This window comes from Grampus griseus, assembly GCF_964374135.1.
Source record: "Grampus griseus genome assembly, chromosome: 4".
In the NCBI taxonomy this organism is placed as follows: domain Eukaryota; kingdom Metazoa; phylum Chordata; class Mammalia; order Artiodactyla; family Delphinidae; genus Grampus; species Grampus griseus.
Window position 1 is genome coordinate 114,157,924 of NC_138997.1, and position 25,730 is coordinate 114,183,653.

The 25,730-nt window shown below is 40.6% G+C and overlaps 1 protein-coding gene across 1 annotated transcript in view; it reads left to right on the forward strand.

The window, feature by feature from the left end:
* MCUB (mitochondrial calcium uniporter dominant negative subunit beta) overlaps positions 1–25,730 on the forward strand; it is a 91,518-nt gene that overhangs the window by 59,531 nt on the left and 6,257 nt on the right. Inside the window, 3 exon segments of the mRNA XM_082653730.1 lie at positions 11,770–11,845; positions 12,359–12,529; positions 16,532–16,636. Coding sequence (XP_082509856.1) covers positions 11,770–11,845; positions 12,359–12,529; positions 16,532–16,636 — 352 coding nt within the window.

Sequence of the window (25,730 nt, forward strand, 5' to 3'; positions counted from 1 at the left end):
CCTCTCCCGTTGCAGAGCACAGGCTCCAGACGCGCAGGCTTAGCGGCCATGGCTCATGGGCCTAGCCGCTCCGCGGCATGTGGGGTCTTCCCAGACCGGGGCACGAACCCGCGTCCCCTGCATCGGCAGGCGGACTCTCAGCCACTGGGCCACCAGGGAAGCCCAAGGCCACATTTATATCACTCTAACCACTTGGCATTTAAGCCAGTGATCCTTCGTTCTCTGGACTGACCTCAGCAGAAGCCCTGAAATTACATTCGTGTGTGTGTGTGTGTGTGTATGTATATGTATGTATATCCCTCCCTCCCTCCCTCCCTCCCTTCCCTCCTTCTTTCCTCCTTTCTTCATTCAACAAAGAAATGCTTATGAGAGCAAAATTCTAAAGAAGGATTACAACCCAGAGAGAAGATACTAGACTAATTTGCTTGTCCTACTCTAGTCTGTTACAAAACATATTGAAATAGTAGGTATACTGACTGAAACATAAATTATTCACAGTTAATAAATTGGTTTCAACATCATTGCATGAATGCAGTTTCTTAAGATTTGTTTGTAATAGAAGTACCTAGTATTTTATCCTTCTGGTTCAGATCACTTGTACCTGGGAGCCTTCTTTACATGGGTTTCAACAGTGTGGAGCTGGTTTTAACAGGTGTTTCTATCTTCCCAGGATCCCTTCTTTCCTCTTCATCTGGAAATAGAGCCCTTGGCTCCCCACAGGTGTGGGCACAGTGTGTGATAACCTGAGCCAGGATCCCTTTTCCCACAGGGTGACAGTACAGCGGAGCAGTTTAAAGAGTCGGGGCTCCTAACAGCTTGACAGTGTGCTCACTTATCAGCTGTGTGACTTTAGACAGAGTACTTAATCTCCCTGTGTTCAGTATTCTGATAATTGAAAGATGGGAAATAACCTGCACACAAATGTTTATAGAAGCTTTATTCATAATGGCCAAATTCATAATTGGAAGCATTCAAGTTAAGTTAGTCAATAGATAAATTGTGGTACATCCAGACAAAGGAATATTAAAGCACTAAAAAGAAATGAGCAATATAGACAATAATGTGTTATAATCACTGAACTTGCTAGGAGACTAGATCTTAATTATTCCCACCACAAAAAAGAAATGATACTTATGTGATGTGATAGAGATGCTAACTATCGCTACAGCGGCAATCATGTTACAGTGTATAAATGCATCCAATCAACGTGCTGTACACTTAAATTTACAGAATGTTGTATGTCATATATATTTAAATAAAAAATTATAAAGAACAAAGAAATGAGCCATCAAGCTATGAAGGGACATGGAACAAACTTAAATGTGTATTACTAAGTGGAAGGAGCCAATCTGAAAAGGCTACATCTATATGATTCCAACTACGTGACATTCTCGAAAAGGCAAAACTATGGAGACAGTAAAAGGACCTGTGGTGGCCGGGGGTTAGAGAGGAGCAAGGGATGAGATGAATAGGAAGAGCAGAGGATTTTTAGGGCAGTGGAAGCTACTCCCTGTGATACTACGATGGTGGATGTGTGAAAACCCATAGAATGTACAGCACCAAGAGTGAACCCTAATATAAACTACGAACTTTGGGTGATAAAGGTGTTCAATATAGGTTCATGGATTGTAACAGATGTACCACTCTGGTGCTGGATGAAAGGCCAGGAGTATATGAGAACTCTGTACTCTCTGCTCAATTTTACTGTTCTAAAACTGAGCTAAAAAAAAAAAAAGTGGGGGAGAGGCATGCGGGGTTAGCCCCACAGGCTCTCGTTTGCCAACTCCAGTTCTCCAGTGACTTCCTATTATATCAATGTTCAGTCAAGTGATAAGTGAGCACTAAATACATTTGAATGGAAAAAAGATGGGAAGTAATAGTATGTAGCTCATGCAGTTTCTATAAAGATAAGTAAGATACTGCATGTAAAACATTTAGTTATACAAAACAGGGGAGAAGAGTATCCTAAACACAGAACAGCATGTTATGCCCCTGAGATTTGAGAAACTTGTCGTGTTCTAGGAATCGAGGGATGACAGTAGGATCAGAGTAAGGAAAGCAAGGAAGAAGGGGGGAATGAGATGAGATTGGCAAGACAAGCAGTGTCTAGGTCATGTAGCATCTCATTGGCCGTGATAAGCTTTTATTCTGTTGAAGTGTGAAGGGGAATCCATTGAAGAATTTTAAGCAGAGGAATGTGGTGATACTATTTACCTCTTAAGAAGATCACTTTTGATGCGTTGAGGAGGGTAGCATGGAGGAGAGCAAGGGTGGAAGCAAACGAACAAGTTTGGAAACTGCTGCAGTAGATAATGGTGGCCTGGACTGGAGCATTAACAATAAAAATGGAGAGAAATGGATGAACTATGTAGGTAGAATGGATGGGTGGATGGAATTGATGGACTCAAGAATGACTCCTGGCTTTGACTTCAACAGCCAGGGAGGTGACGGGTCAGTTATTACAGGGAAAGATGAACCAGAGGAAGGGGTTTCAGGGGGAAATCAAGAGTTTTGTTCTGGATAAATTCACTTTCAGATGTATGTGATTATGTGAGGGGAGGTGTTAGTCAAGTATTGGATGTCCTAGTCTGGACCTCAGGAGGGGTGTGGCTACGTGGTTGAGGGGCTGGAGATAGAAGCCTGTTGGTAGTATGTTGGGGTTTTTTTTTTATTATTATTATTGAGGTATAGTTGTTGTACAATATTATATAAGTTTCAGGTGTACAACACAGTGATTCAAAATTTTTAAAGGTTATATATACTCTGGTTATAGTTATTATCAAATATTGGCTATATTCCCTGTGCTGTACAACACATCTTTGTAACTTATTTATTTTATACATAATAGTTTGTACATCTTAAGATAGGTTGTTACCCCTGTCTTGCCTGCCCCACCCCCGTTGGTAGTTTGTTTGACTGAATGGGAACCTTACACTTGTACGGTGCTGTAAGTCTCAATAAAACTGGAAGAAAAACAGTTTTTTAAAGAGTGAATGGGAGTTGAAGATGAACCAGTGTAGACAAAATGAAAAGTTTGGCCAAGGAGGATGAGAGATATTATAGCATATTTGCTGATTGTATTGAACCTGTAGAGTGTGAGAGGCAGTGATTAAGAGGGAGTTAGGATTCTGAGAAAGCTTTGCCAGGTATAAGATGGAGAACACCTGAGGAGGGATTGACCTTTGAAAATGAAGGTCACTTGACTGCAGCAGGAGGGAAGGAAGCAATGGTGGGAACAGATGGAGTTCTGTAGGTTTTATGGTGGGAATATGAGAGCACTAAGTGTAAGAGTTGGCCACACAGGGTGGGTACACTGGGCAGGGCTTTCCAGGCAGGGATGGGAATGAGTGTGAAGGCAAGGAAGCGTGAACAGTGTGCCATATTCAAGAAAGGGCAACACGCTCTGCATATCTGAAATAGAGGGTTGGGAGGGGGCCGGTGCTGGTCATGTTAAGGGGAGGCGGGATAAGCGGACAAGAATCAGCTCGTGGAAAGCTTTCTTTGGAGTTGTTTCCCTTTGCAGTAGAGAACAAATAGAGGTTTTTAAATCTAGAAATAGTTTGACTTTATGTAATTTTAGAAAATTGGAGTAGATCTTAATCTGGAACAGATTGGTGGGAGAGGCCAGTTAGGAAACTGTTACAGTGATCTGGGTGAGATGATGAGGATCTAAACTAGAGCAGTGGAGGTGGGGACAGACGCGAGAGGATGGGTTTGAGAGCTCTGTAAGAAGTAGAACTAGGGTTTCCCTGGTGGCGCAGTGGTTGGGAGTCCGCCTGCCAATGCAGGGGACACGGGTTCATGCCCCGGTCCGGGAAGATCCCACATGCCGCGGCGCGGCTGGGCCCGTGAGCCATGGCCGCTGAGCCTGCACATCCGGAGCCTGTGCTCCGCAACGGGAGAGGCCACAACAGTGAGAGGCCCGCGTACCGCAAAAAAAAAAAAAAAAAAAAGAACCAGTAGGCCCTAGTGACAGTTCAGTTGTAACTACTGGTCTACCAGCTATTTTATGGAATATTAGTTGCTTAGGATAACTCTCTAGTTATCTGCGCCTCTAATCTAATGACTAGTAATTAGTGGTGTGAGTCCATCAAGGAGATCCATGGAGGAACAAGAAAGAGCTTTGTTCAGGAGGTACTGAGCTTGAGGTACCTGCGGGCTGACCCAGTGAAGATGTCTGGTAAGCCTGTCTGAGGATGAGCCTCTAGGGGGAAGTTTGTTGCTCCAGGGATGCTCAACCGGGTCTGTTATTGTTTGATTCTGAATCTTATGAAGATTTGCCTCTTTGGGTTCAGATTAATAATTTGGGTGTTCCACTGAGTAAAACATGAAAGAAAGAAAATGTTCCCCCCAAAGTTTGATAATACATTATCAGGATCCTAAAACTATTACTGCTTTATGATCCAGTCATTCTGGAATCTACCCTAAAGAAAAAAAAAATGCAAACAAAGAACTTCCCTGGTGGTGCAGTGGTTAAGAATCCACCTGCCAATACAGGGGACACGGGTTCGAGCCCTGGTCTGGGAAGATCCCACATGCCACAGAGCAACTAAGCCTGTGTGCCACAACTACTGAGCCTGCGCTCTAGAGTCCACAAGCCACAGCTACTGAGCACACGTGCCACAACTACTGAAGCCCATGCGCCTAGAGCCCATGCTCTGCAACAAGAGAAGCCACCGCAATGAGAAGCCTGCGTGCTGCAACGAAGAGTAGCCCCCTCTCGCTGCAACTAGAGAAAGCCTGCGCACAGCAACGAAGACCCGATGCATCCAAAAATAAAAACATAAATTTATATAAAAAAATGCAAACAGATTTACGTGCAAAGATGTTTTGAATCAGTTTAGTTGTAATGGTGAAAGTGAAATACAATATACATAGAAAATAAACTAGAAGGTATACGTCAGTGTTAACTGATAATTCCAGATGATGGCCTTATTGATGACTTTTATTTTTTTCTTTTTGTGAGTCTGTGATTTATAGATCTTTCTAAAATGAGCATGCATTCCTCTCTGACACAGGAAAAAAATTCATAGAAATGGTATATAAAATGGAAATGTCCAACAAAAGGTATATAAGTAATAAATTCTTGCATCTTCCATCTGTAGGATAAGTGGCTGTGGAGCAGTTTAAATTACTTTGTTTATGAAAGTTTTTAATGAAGTAAGAAAATGCTTATAAAACATTAATGATCAGCTCTCAACTCTATGATTATATGAGCGTATATATATCTACGGAAAGGCTGGCATAAGTCAGGGGTTGGTGGAATTGGGGATGCTCATTTTCTCTATTTTCCAAGTTTCCACAATGAGCTTTCATTACATTTCTTTTCATCTTTTTGAAAAACTTTCTGATTTCTGTAGGGTTTTTTGCTTCTTTTTTCTACTTTCCTTGAAAAAGCTTGTTCTATCCTTTTTCCTTTTCTACCACTGTAGAAACTGTACTTCGAATGGCTTCCTTTAAGTGTTTAATGTACACATACTCAATTATAACTTTCCTAACAAAGTCTTAGGTTTCTCACCATCTTTGCCCTCCTCTGAACGTGACGAGGGTCTTCACAGGTTCTAAGAATCCACTGACTAGAGCATATGCCACATCTTGTTTAGCTTTCCACTTGTTTTAACACAAAAAATGGTTTAAAATTTCTTACAATAAGTAGTTTATTTACCAACATATTTTACGGCTTTGGCTTCGTATTAGTTTCCTAGGGCTTCCATAGTAAGAGTTCCTCAGATTCAGTAGCTTAAACAACAGACTGACTTTCTCACAAGTCTGGAAGCCAGAAGTCCGAGGTAAAGGTGTCGGCAGGGTTGGTTTCTTCTGAGGCCTCTCTCCTGGGCTTGTGGACAGCTGCCTTCTCATTGTGTCCTCACAGGGTTTTCCTCTGTGTGCGCACGTGTCTGTGTCCAAATCTCCTCTTTTTATAAGGACACCAGTCACATTGGATTAGCGCCCACACTCATGACCTCATTTTAACTTAATTACCTCTTTAAAATACAGTCACATTCTGAGGTCTTGGGGATTGGGACTCTGACATATGAATTTGGTGGGGAGTTGGGGACACAACTCAGCCCTTAACTGTGTTCTCCTGCATCTGGGTTTAGTTCCCTTCTCTCTAGGAGGTTCCTTAGCTATGATCTCTGTACATCTGAAAATCTCTTCATTTCCTTCAACCTTAAGTAATGTTCCTAAATATAATGTTTTAGATTGATAGTTATTTTCCCTTAGCACCTTGAAGATATTCATACATTCATTTACCATGTATTTATTGAGCCCCTGTAGTATGTCAGGTACTATACTATTCCAGGTGCTGGAACTACAGTGGTCAGCCAGAGAGTATGCTCTCTAGAGGGACAAAATGAAATAGCATTTGTACAGTTGTATGAAGATAAGTTTTCATTTCTCTTGGGTAAACAGCTAGGAGTGGTATTGCTGTGTCACATGGAAGTGTGTGTTTAACTTTATAAGAATACTGCTAAAGGTTTTCCAGAATGGTTGTACCATTTTACATTCTTGCCAGTAGTGTATGAGATTGACTGCTTTTTAAAGGTTTAAAGTTTCTGTATCTTTCTGTGTTGTACCTGGGTGAAATATTGTCTAATTCACTAGTTTTCTTTTCTATTGACTTTATCTAGTCTAGAATTTATTTAGTTCATTAAAGCTGGGTTTTTTACATGTATATAGATTTTCTCCATTTTTGCCTTAGAAATCCCTAATTAGTTGATCCAAGTTACTAATTTTTGTTTTATTTCTACCAGTTTAGTATCATAATTTCTTATTGATTTTCTGGAGGCTGATTCTCCTTTTTATCTCTTTGAAGACTCTAAATATAATTTGTGTTAAAGTCAGTTTTGGACGACTCTCTTATTTTTATTTTCCCTAAGTGGAATTAAGGGAAATCGTCTAAATAAATTGGTTGGTTCCTTCTTAGCATTTAATTTCTCATATAGTAAAATTCTGGATTACAGACTCTAAGTAGGAGTTTATTTTTCATTCTGTACTCACCCCTTTCTGGCTAGTAATTTTATATTGCCTCCAACTGGGCTTTTGTGGCCAGAGCTCAGAATTGGTTCTTAAAGTGCCACCTTAAGGTCCCTGTCCGGGGAGGTTGCTGTGATATTGGTGATATCACAGATTAAGTCATCAAATCACTGGAAAGCTTGGCTTGATCTTGCCATGGGCTACTTTAGTCTGTCCTACCCAAAAAGAGTCAAACTCTTAGTTACGTCTTCTGTTCTGGACTATTAACAGATAATTTTTGGGAAAAGGTAAAAATACGACTCTCATACAGTTATAAGAATGAACATGCATCAAAGAATTTATTTTACTCTTATGATATGAAGGAAACCAGGCAGATGTAATATCCAGTTAAAAGGAAAAATCAAAACAGCACAAATTTATGTGGAGAAAAGAATGTTAAGATGAATGCAGGTAGAGATAAAACCAGTGTTTGGGTTAGTGTGGGGTGTCAATTACATCACTGCCAGATTGGACAAAAGTGACATACCTGTCAGTTACCTACAGCTCACAAGTAGTTCCAAAATGGCTTCAGACCAGTGAACAGGACTAGAACGTGATAACTTGAAAAAGTGTGCTGTGCACTACGTACAACAGTCAAGACATGGAAACAACCTGAGTGTCCATCGACAGAGGAATGGATAAAGATGTGGTGCATATATACAGTGGAGTATTACCCAGACATTTCTCCAAAGAAGATATACAGATGGCCAAGAGGCACATGAAAAGATGCTTAACATCACTAGTTATTAGAGAAATGCAAGTCAAAACTACAGTGAGATATCACCTCACACCAGTCAGAATGGCCATCATCAAAAAACCTGCAAACAATAAATGCTGGAGAGGGCATGGAGAAAAGGGAACCCTCCTACACTGGTAGGAATGTAAATTGGTACAGCCACTATGGAGAACAGTATGGAGGTTCCTTAAAAAACTGAAAATAGAGCCAGCGTATGATCCAGCAATCCCAGTCTTGGGTATACGTCCAGAGGAAAACATGGTTCGGAAGGATACATGCACCTCAATGTTCATCGCCACTGTTTACAACAGCCAAGACGTGGAAGCAACCTGAATGTCCACTGACAGATAAGTAGGTACATGTATATGATGAAATATTACTCAGCCATTAAAAAGAATGAAATAATGCCATTTGCAGCAAAATGGATGGACCTGGAGATTATCGTACTAAGTGAAGTAAGTCAGACAGAGAAAGACAAATATCATAAGATATCACTTATATGTGGACTCTAATAAAGAAAAGATACAAATGAACTTATCTACAAAACAGAAACAGACTTAGAGAATGAATTATCAAATTTATCATTACCAGGGGAAGGGGTGGGGGAAGGGATAGATTGAGAGTTTGGGATTGACATGTACACACTGCTGTATTTAAAATAAAATGCCTTTCCTGAAAAGAAAAAAGTCTACAAATAACAAATGCTGGAGAGGGTGTGGTGAAAAGGGAGCCCTCCTACACTGGTGGTGGGAATGTAAGTTGGTAAAGCCACTGTGGAGAACAGTATGGAGGTTCCTCAGAAAACTGAAAATAGAATTACCATATGATCCAGCAACCCCACTCCTGCGTATATATCCAGATGAAATTATAATTCAAAAAGATACATGGGGCTTCCCTGGTGGCGCAGTGGTTGAGAATCTGCCTGCCAATGCAGGGGACACGGGTTCGAGCCCTGGTCTGGGAAGATCCCACATGCCGCAGAGCAACTGGGCCCGTGAGCCACAATTACTGAGCCTGCGCGTCTGGAGCCTGTGCTCCGCAACAAGAGAGGCCGTGATAGTGAGAGGCCCGCGCACCGCGATGAAGAGCGGCCCCCGCTTGCCACAACTAGAGAAAGCCCTCGCACAGAAATGAAGACCCAACACAGCCATAAATAAAAAATAAATAAAGCAAAACTGTCAACAAGTAAAAATAAAATAAACACTATAAAAAAAAAAGATACATGCACCCGTATGTTCATAGCAGCACTATTTACAATAGCCAAGACGTGAAAACAAACTAAATGTCCATCAGCAGATGAATGGATAAAGAAGATGTGGTACATATGCACAGTGGAATACTACTCAGCCATAAAAAATGAAATAATGCCGTTTGCAGAAACAATGGATGCAGCTAGAGATTATAATACTAAGTGAAGTAAGTCAGAAGGAGAAAGACAAATACTGTATGATATCACTTATATGTGGAATGAACATATATGTGGAATGAACATTCTTTTCTTTCCCTTTCCCTTTCCTTTCTGCCAAACTCGTCCCCTTCTTTTTCTCACAACCCGTTTCTTCCCGAACCCTCTGCCTGTCAAAGATCATGGCAGCTGGTATGTCTTGAAGCTGGAATTCCAGCTTAGTTCTGATAGCAAAGCCTGTGCCCTTCGCACTCAACCATCATGACTCTGCAGGAAGACTTAGGAAATGGCCTTTGAGCTGGGCCTGGAGGGAATGACAGGGTTTGTTAGGCAGAAGTGGATAAAGAAGGCGACACTTTAATACATCGGTGGCACACAGCTCGTCTGCCTGGGGCCTAAGCTCCTGTCGTAAGAGAACAGTAAGTGGTGGAGCTGTGGAGGGGAGGTGGACTATACTGCTCATGTGAGGCGTGTAGACCCTACCTTATACTTGCTTGACGCTTTGTTTAATTTTTATATCTGCTCTGCAAGATAGATGTTGTTATCCCCACCTAACCCTTCAGAGAACAAAAGCACAGTCCTGTGACTTATCTGTGATCTCCAGCTATTAAGTGGCTAAACTGAGTTTAGAACTCCGGGGTCACTGTTCTTTCTACTTTATACAAACTGTTGAAGTCCCTGGGGTTTTAAGCAGGGTGTGAAGTGATTAGAATTGTATTTAGGAAAAAGATGTGATAAAAGAGAAGCCTGAGTCACCTTTTGACCTGATACTGAATATCATTTGAAGGCAGTAACCCTTGTCCCAGCACTAAAATTTAGAGTTCAAAGAGATTCTATGCAGAAGATTAGAAATCGTGCCCTGAAGGCCTCAGAGGGTCTGCTAGAACCCAGCTACTCAAAAGGGTGACCTTCACACCTGTAACTTCAGTATAACCCTGGGGCTTATTAAAAATGCAAATTCTCATACCCCTACCTCAGACTTACTAGATCAAAAATCTAGTAAAGGTGGAGTCCAGGAAGCTGTGTTTTTAACAAGCTCTGTCTATTTAGCAGTGGACAGTATTGTAGTAGCCAGGTGATTCTTAGGTACGCAAAAGCTTGAGAAAGCTTTAATATTCTTCCCTGGCCACTCTGCCTTCTTTCAACATTTCCTGGTTGTCAAGCGGTTGCCTCTAAAATGATAATTGTAGTAGAGAAACTTCATCAGCACATTAAATGGTAAGCACTTTATGAGCAGGAATTATCATCTTTGGCATCTAGGAATTTGACTTATAAACTGTCTTTAGCATTATATAAACTCTAGCATAAATTTTAACTCAACGTGTAAAGGTGGCAGTATATGGAAAAAAGTTTGGAAGGATACACACCAAACCACTGTTAAAGAAGAAGTTATTCATGACACTTGTTAAGGAATGTAAGGTAGACTTTATTCTGGGGGACTGCTGCAGTGGGGTTTTGTAATAGGGGAGAGAGATTGGGTTCATCCCTTTCACATCTGGGAACAGTGGGGATTTATATCCAACGAGCAGAGTTGGAGGGGCAGTGGATGGGAATACTAAGAGGATGGAGTAATTCTTTGCTCACCTGACCTAGCAGGATTCTTGTTGAAGACAGACTAGGGTGATCAGATAATACCTGGGGAATAGTGGAGGATGAGGAATTTGATCAGACACTGAGGGTTGGGGGGTTCTGGCTAAACTAACTCAACAACATTCTTGCTAAAGCTGGCCTCCTGGAGGACATGCACAAGGATGGGGCTTAGTCAGGCTTAGAGGACACTGACTAAAGTTTGGTTGAGGAGGGAGTCTTTGTCACCACTGCCATGATTAATACAGGGCTTCTCTGGTGGAGCAGTGGTTAAGAATCTGCCTGCCAGTGCAGGGGACATGGGTTCGAGCCCTGGTCCGGGAAGATCCCACATGCCGTGGAGCAACTTAAGCCCGTGCGCCACAACTACTGAGCCTGCGCTCTAGAGCCCGCGAGCCACAACTACTGAGCCTGTGCGCCTAGAGCGCGTGCTCCGCAACAAGAAGCCCGCGCACCGCAACGAAGAGTAGCCCCTGCTCGCCACAACTAGACAAAGCCTGTGCACAGCAACAAAGACCCAACACAACCAAAAAAAATAATTAATTAATTAATTAATTAATTAATTAATTTTAAAAAAACCCACCAATACAAACCCTAAAAATACATCCCATAGTAAGGTAGCCATTCAGATGTTCTAGACCCAGCAGTGCCGTCCAGTAGAACTTTCTGTGATGATGGAAATGATCTGTTTCTGTGCTGTCCAATACGGTAGCTACTAGACCCAGAGCTATAGAGCAGTTGAAATGTGGCAAAGGTGACTGACTGTGAGAAACTGAATTTTTAGTGTTATTTAATTTTAACTGATTTAACTTTAAATGGCTGCATGTGACTAGTGGCTCGCATATGGGACAACACAGTCAGAAAGGTCTAGTGAGCTTCTCTAAGGGCTTACCTGGGTATGTGTGGGACGCTGAAGTTTTCGTCATGCTTGCCATGCAACGTTAAAACAATCTTCAAGTACAGACACTTATTTCAGCTTTCCCACTTTTCCTAAAAGAAAAAAAAATCTTTTTTTTTCTTACAGGTTTTGTGTGTGAAACTGTGTGGAAATCTGAAATTGTATCAGTCAAATCTTTATAGTACAGTGGGGCCATCTGACGGTAAGTTTTCTTATCACTTCTTTAATTCCCCATGCTAATTTATTTCCAGTCTTCCAAATAAAGTGAGAAGTGTGAGTTTTGAGCAAAACAGACTTTTCTTGTATTGCCCCTCCCACCCCCCCTCGGAGTTCAGTTCCTTCCTTTTCTGCTCCCATAAGATCTCTGATGTCTTTTGGCAAACTCCCACTCCAGCAATCAAAGGAGTTACAGATGACTTAGAAGCAGTTTCTGCCCTCAATAAGTTTTTACCTAGGAAGACTCTAAGCAGATAATTATAATAAAGTGTGATACATGCTTAATAAAATGTTATAGAATGGGGGGAATATGTAAACTAGTATAATGAAGGCACTGTAGGCGTGATGTAAATGATTATAGGCATTCAGAGGGTTATGAATTCCATAGGCATCCCTTCTAGAATTTTTGTAGTTAATAATCTTTTAATAATAATTTTAACAGTTATTTTTAAAGGAAATGTTATCCATCCTCTATTACCATCTTTTTTTTTCTTAACAGAAATCACAATTAATTATAAACATGGCCTTCCCTTGGTAACACTTACTTTGCCGTCCAGAAAAGAGCGCTGTCAGTTTGTAGTCAAACCAATGTTATCAACGGTTGGTTCATTCCTTCAGGACCTACAAAATGAAGATAAAGGTATCAAAACGGCTGCCATCTTCACAGCAGGTATATATATGTTTTCTTCAACTTTGTCTTTTTCTCTTCTTCTGAACCTTTGTTTTGGTTCTTTACTTTTCTAGAAACTTGATTCTTTAATTCATTATATAATAAATGGTTGGCAGTTACTGAGTCCGTCACTTTTGAACATCAGTAATATAAAAAAAATTAACCCTATTGAATAAAAAAGAAATGGAATAAGTTTATGCATGTTTTGGTTACTTATTTCATAAACTTAGCCCCCAGATTTTTCTCTGAGAAAATTTTAATGACACAGTCATTAGTGTCTAATTTTCTGTAAGAAATTTGAATAATTAGAAAATGAAATGCAGGCTCAATGATTGAAATAGCCAGTGAATAACTAAAATACACAAATAGTTCATTAACCTTTGTTATAAAGCAGTTATAGTCTAGCGTGTTTTTTGACGAATTAGTTCTCAGGAAAGTATGTGTGTGTGTGTGTGTGTGTGTGTGTGTGTGTGTGTATAAATATATATATATATATATATATATATATATATATAGTTTAATACCAGCAGAGGTGGTTAATCACATAGACATTTAAAATTTAGGATATAGCTTTTATGTTTTCATGGTCTGAGGACATAAAAGGACGTCCTCCTGCCCCTAAAAGAGAATAAAGAATTCTTTACCCCAGTCCAATATACAGAGGCTACTATAAATATAAATAAGTGAATAAATTTGCACTGTTATTTTGTTGTAGTATTACATACTTAGAATAAACTTATTTAGAAGTTAATGATTAATATTGCAGTTTTGAAAGGGAAATTAACATTCTTCTTCCCTATCCAAGTTCAGAACCAATTAAGAGGTAGACATGGAAGTTGGAAAAATAGAGATTAAAGAATTTATTTACTCAACAAATATTGAGCACCTAACAAATGTTGACCTGAAACAAAGAGACTGCCAGATATTTCTCCAGCAAAGATGGATTTATAGCAGATCAGCAGAGAATTGCAATTCAGGGTCTGCAACCATGGTGAGCCACATGTGAGGACTTGCAGGACAAGGGGAGGAGACCGCTTTTATAGAGGAAAAGGAAGTGAGTAGGGCTATAGTAAACAAACAGTCCATGGCTTTTCATTGGCTGAGTCCTTGCTGGGAAAGAAGAGGAGTCTTTCTTCTTCCTGTTGGGCTCTGCTGTCCTCACAGGGTGTGAGAGCTCCCCCTTCTGGTCTCTGGACTCTATTTAATTGAGGTTTCTGTGTATTAATTTTTTTACACTAACATATGCCAGGCACTGTTCTAGATGCTAGAGATAGAGCAAAGAACAACAGAGATTAAAACTCCTGTTCTTAGGGAGCTTACATTTTAAGAGGAGAAAGAAACAAGGTAAAGAAATAAAATATATAATGTTAGATAATTAGTGTTACAGTCAAAAATAAAGCAGAGTGATGGGGGGTGGGAGTTGTGTGTGTTGGTGGGAGGTGCTCACTCAGGTCACATTTAGGTGAAGACCGGGAAGAGATGAGAGAAGATGTAGATGGGAAGAGAGCTCTCCAGGCAGAGGTCCTGAGGTGGGAGCTAACTCCACCCTCAACTGAAAAGGGAGGGAGCTGGGTCCAAGTAGGAGGGGATGGGCAGGTTAGGGAAAGCCTTGTTGTAGGTTATTGTAAGGAATTTGGATTTAACCGGAAGGGGAGTTTCTTCTTGCTAAAACCAGGATCAAAGAAAGGTTTTAGTACCGTGACCACAGTGGCCTAATACTTCATCCCTGACTGGACCGACATTCCTGCCCCCCAGTCACAGGAACATCGAAACCCCTGGGCCTTCCCTGCAGGTCAGGGCCTGCCTTCCTCAGAGCAGGGAAGTGCAAACCCAGAACTCAGAAGGGCTCTGAGCACAGTGCTTGCCTGAAATAAGGTTAAAACATTGATGTGTACCCTGCTTGTTTCTAAAAAAATAATTTGAGTAGCTTTGAAACATAAAACACAGAGAAAACCCCTAGAAATCATAGAGTAAAGGGGCTCTTTGGACTGAGTGAAAACGCTGTGTTGGGGTTCATATCAGTACTTGCCCAAGAATAAGTGAAAAATTCATCACTGTATCGTTACCTCCTTAAAAGTGTTTCACATCAATCTCTTGCTGTTCCTATAATAGCATAAAGGATAATGTAGTACTTCAACTGAGAAATCATACTCAGTTGATTTCTTTTTATAATAATATTTTAAGGAGCAGGTGTGAAGTCATTTAAATGTAAATTTTTAAATGACACTTGCAAAGTCAGATACAAGGATTTGGTGTGTTGCTGATCTTTTTCAAAAGAGGCTCTGTGGGTGGAATTTGCCTGCATTTAATTTGGGCTTGAAAAGAGTGTTCTAAGCTTGTCACAGTTTTGCCCACAGTGTGGGCTGAGTTATTTGGCAATTCCTGGGAAGATGATCTCACCGCAGCTGATGAACAGGAACCCAAACAGCCAAATTCTAGGAACAGCCCCAGGTGCAGCCTTGACTTGCTGCCTTCTGAACAAAAGAACTGCTGAGAGCCAGACAGGAGGCAGGCAAGCAGGTTCTCCCTGATTTTACTAGCAGTATTACTGTTGTCACGCATATCCGGTTGAATGCAGTCAAGCAATGCCAGGCCAGGCGAAAATATACATCCTGGACTCTGTATCGCGTAATTATATGTAGACCGTTCCGAAAGAAGAATGATAGAAACCCCTACCAGCGCCAGTTTTTTGCTTACTGTTCAGTGAGTTTGAATCTTAACACCTGGGTTACATGAAAGTTCAAAAATATAACAGCAAAAGCTAGGCTATATAAGAGGCTGTGCGAAGCACGCTGACTCTGACATTCTCCTAGAGATTTTTTTTTTTTTTTTCTGAACTGTTCCTGGGATATTTGAAATCACTATTAGAATCTCTCCACCTCTAGGAAATACACCGCACAAGTGCAGATTTACTCCTTCGGTTCAGCTATGTTTGTCGCTCTCCCTGCCACCCCCAGCCACTTGCAGTTTTGCCTCTTGTGGTCTTAGCTCGGCTAGAAAGGGAGGGAGCCCTGTGTGGCGGTGGTTGCGGTGCTACCAAGTTTCAGTCAACGCACATCACTCCCCCTTAGCGGCTAAAAGTAAGAGAGAGGCAGGCTTCCACAAACATTCCTGCCCACGTGCCTCCACAGAGCGGTTAGGCGCGTTTGGCTGCAAGCCGCCGAAATGGGCTCTGACTAAGCAGGGGTGTGTGTCAGCAGGCTCTCTGACTGGAACTGAAAGAAAGCCAGGCCCAGAAGAGGGCAGGAGGGTTTCCCTGGCGGCGCAGTGGTTAGGAATCCGCCTGCCAATGCAGGGGACGTGGGTTCGAGCCCCGGTCCGGGAAGATCCCACATGGAGCAACTAAGCCCGTGCGCCACAACTACTGAGCCCGCACTCTAGAGCCCGCGAGCCACAACTACTGAGCCCACGTGCCACAACTACTAGAGCCCGTGCTCCACAACAAGAGAAGCCACGACAATGAGAAGCCTGCGCACCGCAACGAAGAGTAGCCCCCGCTCGCCGCAACTAGAGAAAGCCTGCGCGCAGCAACGGAGACACAACGCAGCCAAAAATAAATAAATTTAAAAAAATAAAAAAAAAAAGAAAGAAGAGGGTAGGAGCTGAAGAAGGACGTGAGTAGAGAGGTTAGGCTGGGAACGGCCTGATGGGCTTTGCTGCCAACACCCTCAGCCCCTCCGCCGTCACCTGCACTGCTCTGGCCTTGCATGACCGTCCGCAGGTACAGTCCCATGAGGGACGTCAGCCTGGGTCCCAGCGCCGCCGACAGAGTGGGAGATGGGGTGCCTGCCTGCTCTTCTTGGTCCACTGTAATGAGCAGTAGAGCAGCAAGAGAGGATTCCCTCCCGGCGGGAACAGTATCGGGTATGGGAAAGCCCTCCACCCCAGAACAGACAGATGTCCACTACTGTATTGTAGAGACCTGGATTAGCAAGTGTTTTTCCATACGTTGAAACATGGTTCTTACTGTTGTAAAACAAGGACTTATTTTTGCATTTTCAGATGGCAGTGAAATTGCAGCTTCAACCTTGATGGAAATCTTGCTAATGAATGATTTTAGACTTGTCATTAATAAAATCACATACGACGTACAGTGCCCTAAGAAAGGTAAGAAACACAGCTATGCAAGTATCTTAACACTTCCCTTTCGCTGTGGGCCTTTTTCAGGGAGCAGCCTTATCCTAAGAATTTGTTTTAGTTAACCAAATGACCAAGAAGGCTTTGGAGAGCCAATGTGGAAGCTTTTCTAGCAAGGGTAGAAATGGTTGGTAGAAGTCATCTGTCAGAGCTTTTAGGCTCATATACTCTTTTTAGACTTTTAAGGCTTCATTTTAGGATCTTGAATGCTTAATCTGACATTATTGGGTTAAGAAGAAGTGGACCTGAAAATCAGGAACTCAAGTGTATACCGTTGTACAGGTCTTCACTTTTTTTTTTTTTTAAGTAGGTTTTCTTTTTTCTAGCCAGTTTCAGGTTCACAGCGTGGTGGAGCAGAGAGCAGAGAGTTCCCATGAGCTCCACCCCTTCCCCACAGCCTCCCCCACTGTCAAGCGCTGGAGTGGAACATTTTCTGTTGTCTGGGCCAAAACATTTGTTCGGTTTCTTCCGTTCGATGGCTCTAGTAGCACATAGCTGTCTTTCATTCATTCAAAACAATTTTGTTAGATTGTATTGTGACAGCTGTCATATCAGCATGCATTTAAAAAAAGACTTATCAAAATTGGTGAATTTGCGCTTCCCTGGTGGTGCAGTGGTTGAGAGTCCACCTGCCGATGCAGGGGACACGGGTTCGTGCCCCGGTCCGGGAAGATCCCACATGCCGTGGAGCGGCTGGGCCCGTGAACCATGGCCGCTGAGCCTGCGTGTCCGGAGCCTGTGCTCCGCAACGGGAGAGGCCACAACAGTGAGAGGCCCGCGTACCGCAAAAAAAAAAAAAAAAAAAAAAAAAAAAGGAAAATTGGTGAATTTTTGTGTAGCCATTTTAATATGGAAGATGGAAGGAAAAAAGCAACATTTTCAGCATATTATGCTTTATTATTTCAAGAAAGGTAAAAACGCAACTGAAACGCAAAAAAAAGATTTGTGCAGTGTATGGAGAAGCGCTGTGACTGATCAAACATGTGAAAAGTGGTTTGTGAAGTTTCGTGCTGGAGATTTCTCTCTGGACAACGCTCCATGGTTGGGTAGACCAGTTGAAGTTGATAGCGATCAAATTGAAGCAATAATTGAGAACAGTCAACGTTATACCACTCGGGAGATAGCCGACATACTCAAAATATCCAAATCAAGTGTTTAAAATAATCTGTACCATCTTGGTTACGTTAATCGCTTTGATGTTTGGGTTCCACATAAGTTAAGCGAAAAAAACCTTCTTGACCATATTTCCACATGTGATTCTCTACTGAAATGTAATGAAAACGTTCCATTTTTATCTTTTTTTTTAATTTTTGAATTTTATTTTATTTATTTTTTTATACAGCAGGTTCTTATTACTTATCCATTTTATACATATTAGTGTATATATGTCAGTCCCAATCTCCCAATTCATCACACCACCACCATCCCCTGCCCGGCCGCTTCCCCCCTTGGTGTCCATACGTTCGTTCTCTACATCTGTGTCTCAATTTCTGCCCTGAAAACCGGTTCATCTGTACCATTTTTCTAGATTCCACATATATGCGTTAATATACGATATTTGTTTTTCTCTTTCTGACTTACTTCACTCTGTATGATGGTCTCTAGATTCATCCACATCTCTACAAATGACCCAATATCGTTCCTTTTTATGGTGAGTAATATTCTATGGTATATATGTACCACATCTTCTTTATCCATTCGTCTGTTGATGGGCATTTAGGTTGCTTCCATGACCTGGCAATTGTAAATAGTGAACATTGGGGTGCATGTGTCTTTTTGAATTATGGTTTTCTCTGGGTATATGCCCAGTAGTGGGATTGCTGGGTCATATGGTAATTCTCTTTTTAGTTTTTTAAGGAACCTCCATACTGTTCTCCATAGTGGCTGTATCAATTTACATTCCCACCAACAGTGCAAGAGGGTTCCCTTTTCTCCACACCCTTTCCAGCATTTGTTGTTTGTAGATTTTCTGAAGATGCCCATTCTAACTGATGTGAGGTGATACCTCACTGTAGTTTTGATTTGCATTTCTCTAATAATCAGTGGTGTTGTGCAGCTTTTCATGTGCCTCTTGGCCATCTGTATGTCTTCTTTGGAGAAATGTCTATTTAGGTCTTCTGCCCATTTTTGGATTGGGTTGTTTGTTTTTTTAATAATGAGCTGCATGAGCTGTTTATATATTTTGGAGATTAATCCTTTGTCTGTTGATTCGTTTGCAAATATTTTCTCCCATTCTGTGGGTTGCCTTTTCGTCTTGTTTGTAGTTTCCTTTGCTTTGCAAAAGCTTCTAAGTTTCATTAGGTCCCATTTGTTTATTTTTGTTTTTATTTCTGTTACTCTAGGAGGTGGATCAAAAAAGATCTTGCTGTGATTTATGTCTGAGTGTTCTTCCTATGTTTTCCTCTGAGAGTTTTATAGTGTCGTATCTTACATGTAGGTCTCTAATCCATTTTGAGTTTATTTTTGCCTATGGTGTTAGGGAGAGTTCTAATTTCATTCTTTTACATGTAGCTGTCCAGTTTTCGCAGCACGACTTATTGAAGAGACTGTCTTTTCTCCATTGTATATCCTTGCCTCCTTTGTCATAGATTAGTTGACCATAGATGTGTGGGTTTATGTGTGGGCTTTCTATCTTGTTCCATTGATCTGTATTTCTGTTTTTGTGCCAGTACCATATTGTCTTGATTACTGTAGCTTTGTAGTATAGACTGAAGTCAGGAACTCTGATTCCTCCAGCTCCGTTTTTTTCCCTCAAGACTGCTTTGGCTATTCGGGGTCTTTTGTGTCTCCATAGAAATTTTAAGATTTTTTGTTCTAGTTCTGTAAAAAAATGCCATTGGTAATTTGATAGGGATTGCATTGAATCTGTAGATTGCTTTGGGTAGTATAGTCATTTTCACAATGTTGAGTCTTCCAATCCAAGAACATGGTATATCTCTCCATCTGTTGGTATCATCTTTAATTTCTTTCATCAGTGTCTTAAAGTTTTCTGCGTACAGGTCTTTTGTCTCCCTAGGTAGGTTTATTCCTAAGTATTTTATTCTTTTTGTTGCAGTGGTAAATGGGAGTGTTTCCTTAATTTCTCTTTCAGATTTTTCATCATTAGTGTATAGGAATGCAAGAGATTTCTGTGCATTAATTTTATATCCCGCAACTTTACCAGATTCATTGATTAGCTCTAGTCGTTTTCTGGTGGCATCTTTAGTATTCTCTACGTATAGTGCAATGTCATCTGCAGACAGTGACAGTTTTACTTCTTCTCTTCCAATTTGTATTCCTTTTATTTCTTTTTCTTCTCTGATTGCCATGGCTAGGACTTCCAAAACTATGTTGAATAATAGTGGTGAGAGTGGACATCCTTGTCTTGTTCCTGATCTTAGAGGAAATGCTTTCAGTTTTTCACCATTGAGAATGATGTTTGCTGTGGGTTTGTCATATATGGCCTTTATTATGTTGAGGTAGGTTCCCTGTCTGCCCACTTTCTGAAGAGTTTTTATCATAAATGGGTGTTGAATTGTGTCAAAAGCTTTTTCTGCATCTGTTGAGATGATCATATGGTTTTTATTCTTCAATTTGTTAATATGGTGTATCACATTGATTGATTTGCATATACTGAAGAATCCTTGCATCCCTGGGATAAATCCCACTTGATCATGGTGTGTGATCCTTTTAATGTGTTGTTGGATTCTGTTTGCTACTATTTTGTTGAGGATTTTTGCATCTATATTCATCAGTGATATTGGTCTGTAATTATCTTTTTTTGTAGTATCTTTGTCTGGTTTTGGTATCAGGGTGATGGTGGTCTCATAGAATGAGTTTGGGAGTGTTCCTCCCTCTGCCATATTTTGGAAGAGTTTGAGAAGGATGGGTGTTAGCTTTTCTCTAAATGTTTGATAGAATTCACCTGTGAAGCCATCTGGTCCTGGACTTTTGTTTGCTGGAAGACTTTTAATCACAGGTTCAATTTCATTACTTGTGATTGGTCTGTTCTTATTTTCTATTTCTTCCTGGTTCATTCTTGGAAGGTTATACCTTTCTAAGAATTTGTCCATTTCTTCCAGATTGTCCATTTTATTGGCATAGAGCTGCTTGTAGTAGTCTCTTAGGATTCTTTGTATTTCTGTGGTGTCTGTTGTAACTTCTTTTTCATTTCTAATTTTATTGATTTGAGTCCTCTCCCTCTTTTTCTTGATGAGTCTGGCTAAAGGTTTATCAATTTTGTTTATCTTCTTAAAGAACCAGCTTTTACTTTTATTGATCTTTGCTATTGTCTTCTTTGTTTCTATTTCATTTATTTCTGCTCTGATCTTTATGATTTCTTTCCTTCTGCTAACTTTGGGTTTTGTTTGTTCTTCTTTCTCTAGTTCCTTTAGGTCTAAAGTTAGGTTGTTTATTTGAGATGTTTCTTGTTTCTTGAGGTAGGCTTCTATAGCTATAAACTTCCCTCTTAGTACTGTTTTTGCTGCATCCCACAGGTTTTGGATCATCATGTTTTCATTGTCATTTGTCTCTAGGTATTTTTTGATTTCCTCTTTGATTTATTCAGTGATTTCTTGGTTATTTAGTAACGTATTGTTTAGCCTCCATGTGTTTGTGCTTTTATGTTTTTTTCCCTGTAATTGATTTCTAATCTCATAGTGTTGTGGTCAGAAAAGATGCCTTATACGATTTCAGTTTTCTTAAATTTACTGAGGCTTGATTTGTGACCCAAGGTGTGATCTCTCCTGGAGAATGTTCCATGCGCACTTGAGAAGAAAGTGTAATCTGCTGTTTCTGGATGGAATGTCCTATAAATCTCAATTAAATCTATCTGGTCTATTGTGTCATTTAAAGCTTGTGTTTCCTTATTAATTTTCTGTTTGGATGATCTGCCCATTGGTGTAAGTGAGGTGTTAAAGTCCCCCACTATTTTTGTGTTACTTTCGATATCCTCTTTTATAGCTGTTAGCAGTTACCTTATGTATTGAGGTGCTCCTGTGTTGGGTGCATATATATTTACAATTGTTATATCTTCTTCTTGGATTGATCCCTTGATCATTATGTAGTGGCCTTCTTTGTCTCTTGTAACATTCCTTATTTTAAAGTCCATTTTATCCGATATGAGTATAGCTACTCCAGCTTTCTTTAGATTTCCATTTGCATGGAATGTCTTTTTCCATCCCCTCACTTTCAGTCTGTATGTGTCCCTCGGTCTGAAGTGGGTCTGTTGTAGACAGCCTATGTATGGGTCTTGTTTTTGTATGTATTCAGTGAGCCTGTGTCTTTTGGTTGGAGCATTTAATCCATTCATGTTTTAGGTAATTATTGATATGTATGTTCCTATGACCATTTTCTTAATTGTTTTGGGTTTGTCTTGTAGGTCCTTCTCTTGTGTTTCCCACTTAGAGAAATTCCTTTAGCATTTGTTGTAGTGCTGGTTTTGTGGTGCTGAATTCTCTTAGCTTTTGCTTGTCTGTAAAGCTTTTGATTTCTCCATTGAATCTGAATGAGATCCTTGCCAGGTAGAGTAATCTTGGTTGTAGGTTCTCCCCTTTCATCACTTTAAATATGTCATGCCACTCCCTTCTGGCTTGTAGAGTTTCTGCTGAGAAATCAGCTGTTAACCTTTTAGGAGTTCCCTTGTATGTTGTCTTTTTTCCCTTGCTGCTTTCAAGAATTTTTTTTTGTCTTTAATTTTTGCCAATTTGATTACTGTGTGTCTCGGCATGTTTCTCCTTGGGTTTATCCTGTATGGGACTTTCTGCACTTCCTGGACTTGGGTGACTATTTCCTTTCCCATGTTAGGGCAGTTTTCAACTATAATCTCTTCAGATATTTTCTCGGGTCGTTTCTCTCTCTCTTCTCCTTCTGGGACCTCTATAATTTGAATGTTGTTGCATTCAGTGCTGTCCCAGAGTTCTCTTAGGCTGTCTTCATTTCTTTTCATTCTTTTTTCTTTATTCTGTTCTGCAGCCGTGGACTCCAAGAGTGGAGTCTTTGTTTTCCACAGTCCTGTCAAAGTCCTGCAATCAAATCCTGCTAGCCTTCAAAGTCTGATTCTCTAGGAATCCTCCCCCCATTGCCTGACCCCCAGGTTGGGAAGCCTGACGTGGGGCTCAGAACCTTCACTCCAGTGGGTGGACTTCTGTGGTATAAGTGTTCTCCAGTCTGTGCGTCACCCACCCAGCAGTTATGGGATTTGATTTTACTGTGATTGCACCTCTCCTCCCGTCTCATTGCAGCTTCTCCTCTGTCTTTGGATGTGGGTATCACCATGATCAGCCTCACTGGTTCTTTCCCCCTCCGTGTCTAGTTTACTGGTGAGTCTGTCAAAGGCATTCTTCCTTTCTATTAAAGTGTTTTTGATTTCTGGAAATTCTTTTTGATTCTTTGTTACAATGTTCATCTCTCTGTTTACATTACTCATCTGTTCTTGCATGTTGTCAACTTTTTCCATCACAGCCCTTACCGTGTCAATCGTATTTGTCTTAATTTCCTGGTCTGAAAATTCCAAAATCTCTGCCATATCAGATTATGATTCTGATGCTTGCTTTGTTTCTTTAGATTGTTTTTTTCTTGCCTTGTAATTTTTTGTTGAAAACTAGACATGATATTATTAAAAATAGAAACTGAAGCAAGTAGGTCTTTAGTGTGAGGTTTTATGTGTATCTGACCAGGAGCTCAGCTGTTTACTGTTTGCTATAGCTGTAGGTATCAGAGGCTTCAGTTTTTTCTAGTGTCCCTGTTTCTCTACCCTGTTGTATTTGAGTTTCCCTAGAAATTCTTTCTTGAAAAGAGTCTTTGTCTTGCACAGAGCTAGAGCCCTGTTGATGTGGTGTTAAGGTGTTGGCGGGGGGGGGGGGGGGGGGGAGAAGCATTCTATAATTTTATGATTAAATCTCAAGGTTTTTATTGGGCCAGGATTACTGTGCTGTAACCTTCAGAAGAGTTTCTTAGCCATTTTTTCCCTCCCCTATATGAGACAGGAAGGCTAGAGGGGCCTGGAGTTGGCTAATTGCCCTTTCTCCAGGCCAGACTAGGTTCTGGTAAAGTACAGTTGACCCTTGAACAACATAGGTTTGAACTGCGTGGGTCCACTTTACATGCACATTTGTTTCAATAAACACTGCAGTACTAAGTGGTCCACAGTTGGTGTAGTCCATGGAATCATGGATACACAGGGCCAACTATAAAGTTATACGTGGATTTTTGACGGCATGTGGGGTTGGTGCCCCTATCCCCCATATTGTTTGAGGGTCAACTGTAATTTCCTTGGCATGGAGAAAGTAATGCTCAGGACTGTTTCAAAATGGTTACTTTTCTCCTTTCTCTGCTGGAAGCAGGGAAGTATTTTTCTCTGATCTCTGACCTTCACTGTGAGAACCTGGTGGGACTCCTGGAGGTAAAACTCATGAATGTATGACTGTTTTTATTTCTCAAACTAGTCAGCACTGAGCCTTCAGCAGTTCAACCATTATAGTTTAGTGTTCCTATCAGTATTGGCTCCAGAGGTTTCTGCTCTCAGTAAGCTGTGGTTGTGGACTATCGGGGTTAGGATAAGGTAATACTGAGTTTATGCCTTCATAAATAGATGGTGAGATAAATAAATCAGTAGATAAGGGAAGGTTCATGTTTTTAGTTGGAATGCCAGGTTCTGACTGGTAAATATGGGAGGGCTGTTGTAGTTGAAAAATCATTATATTGCAGCCAAATTCAGACAGGAATCATCAGTAGATGCCAAGGGGATGGGGAGAGGTGGGGGGAGGTGATTTAGATACAGAAAATAAAACAGAGAAGAACTACGAAAACAACTAGAAAAAGTTAATAAAACGGCAATAAGTACATACCTATCAATAATTACTTTAAATGTCAGTGGACTAAATGCTCCACTCAAAAGACATAGGGGCAGCTGATTGGATAAAAAAACAAGAACCTTCTGTATGCTGCCTACAAGAGACTCACTTCAGAGCTAAAGACATACACAAACTGAAAACAAGGGGATGGAAAAAGATATTTCATGCAAATGGAAACTGGGCGGAAGACCTGAATAGACATTTTTCCAAAGAAGACATACAGATAGCTAACAGACCCGTGAAAAGATGTTCAGCATCGCTAATTATTAGAGAAATGCAAATCAGAACAATGAGATATCACCTCACAACTGTTAGAATGGCTATCATCGAAACGTCTACAAATAACAAATGTTGGAGAGGATGTGGAGAAAAGGAAACCCTTGTACACTGTTGGTGGGAATGTAAATCAGTGCAGCCAGTATGGAAAACAGTGTGGAGGTTCCTCAGAAAAACTAGAAATAGGACTACCATATGATCCAGCAATTCCACTCCTGGTATGCATATAGAAAAAAATGAGAACACTAATTTGAAAAGATACATGCACCCCAGTGTTCATAGCAACACTGTTTACAGTAGTTAACCCAAGTGTCCATCAACAGACGATTGGCTTAAGAAGATGTGGTATGTACACACACACACACACACACACGAATATTACTCAGCCATAAAAAAGAATGAAATTCTGCCATTTGCAGCAAGCTGGATGGACCTAGAAAATATTATGCTTAGTCAGACAAAAACAAATACTGTATGATATCACTTATATGTAGAATCTAAAAAATAAAATGAATGTATATAGCAAAACAGAAACAGACTCAGAGGTATAGAAAACAAGCCAGTGGTTACCAGCTGGGGAGAGGCAAGATAGGGGTAGGGGATTAAGAGATACAAACTATAAAATAACAACAAGGAGATATTATACAGCACAGGAAATTATAGCCATTATTTTGTAATAACTTAATGGAGTGTAATATGTAAAAATACTCAATTACTATGCTGTACACCTGAAACTAATATAATATTGTAAGTCAACTATACTTCAACAAAAGAAAAAATAAGGAAATACTAACAAAAAATGGGAGTAAGTCACAAGGACACAGGAGCCAGCTTAAGGGGCTCCTGCTAACCATATCAATTTGAAGATCATTGGCTCCCATGTCCTTATGACTTGCCCCCGTTTTTATTTTAAGCATTTTCTTACTTTCTGGTATAACTAGACGATCCAGGCTGAT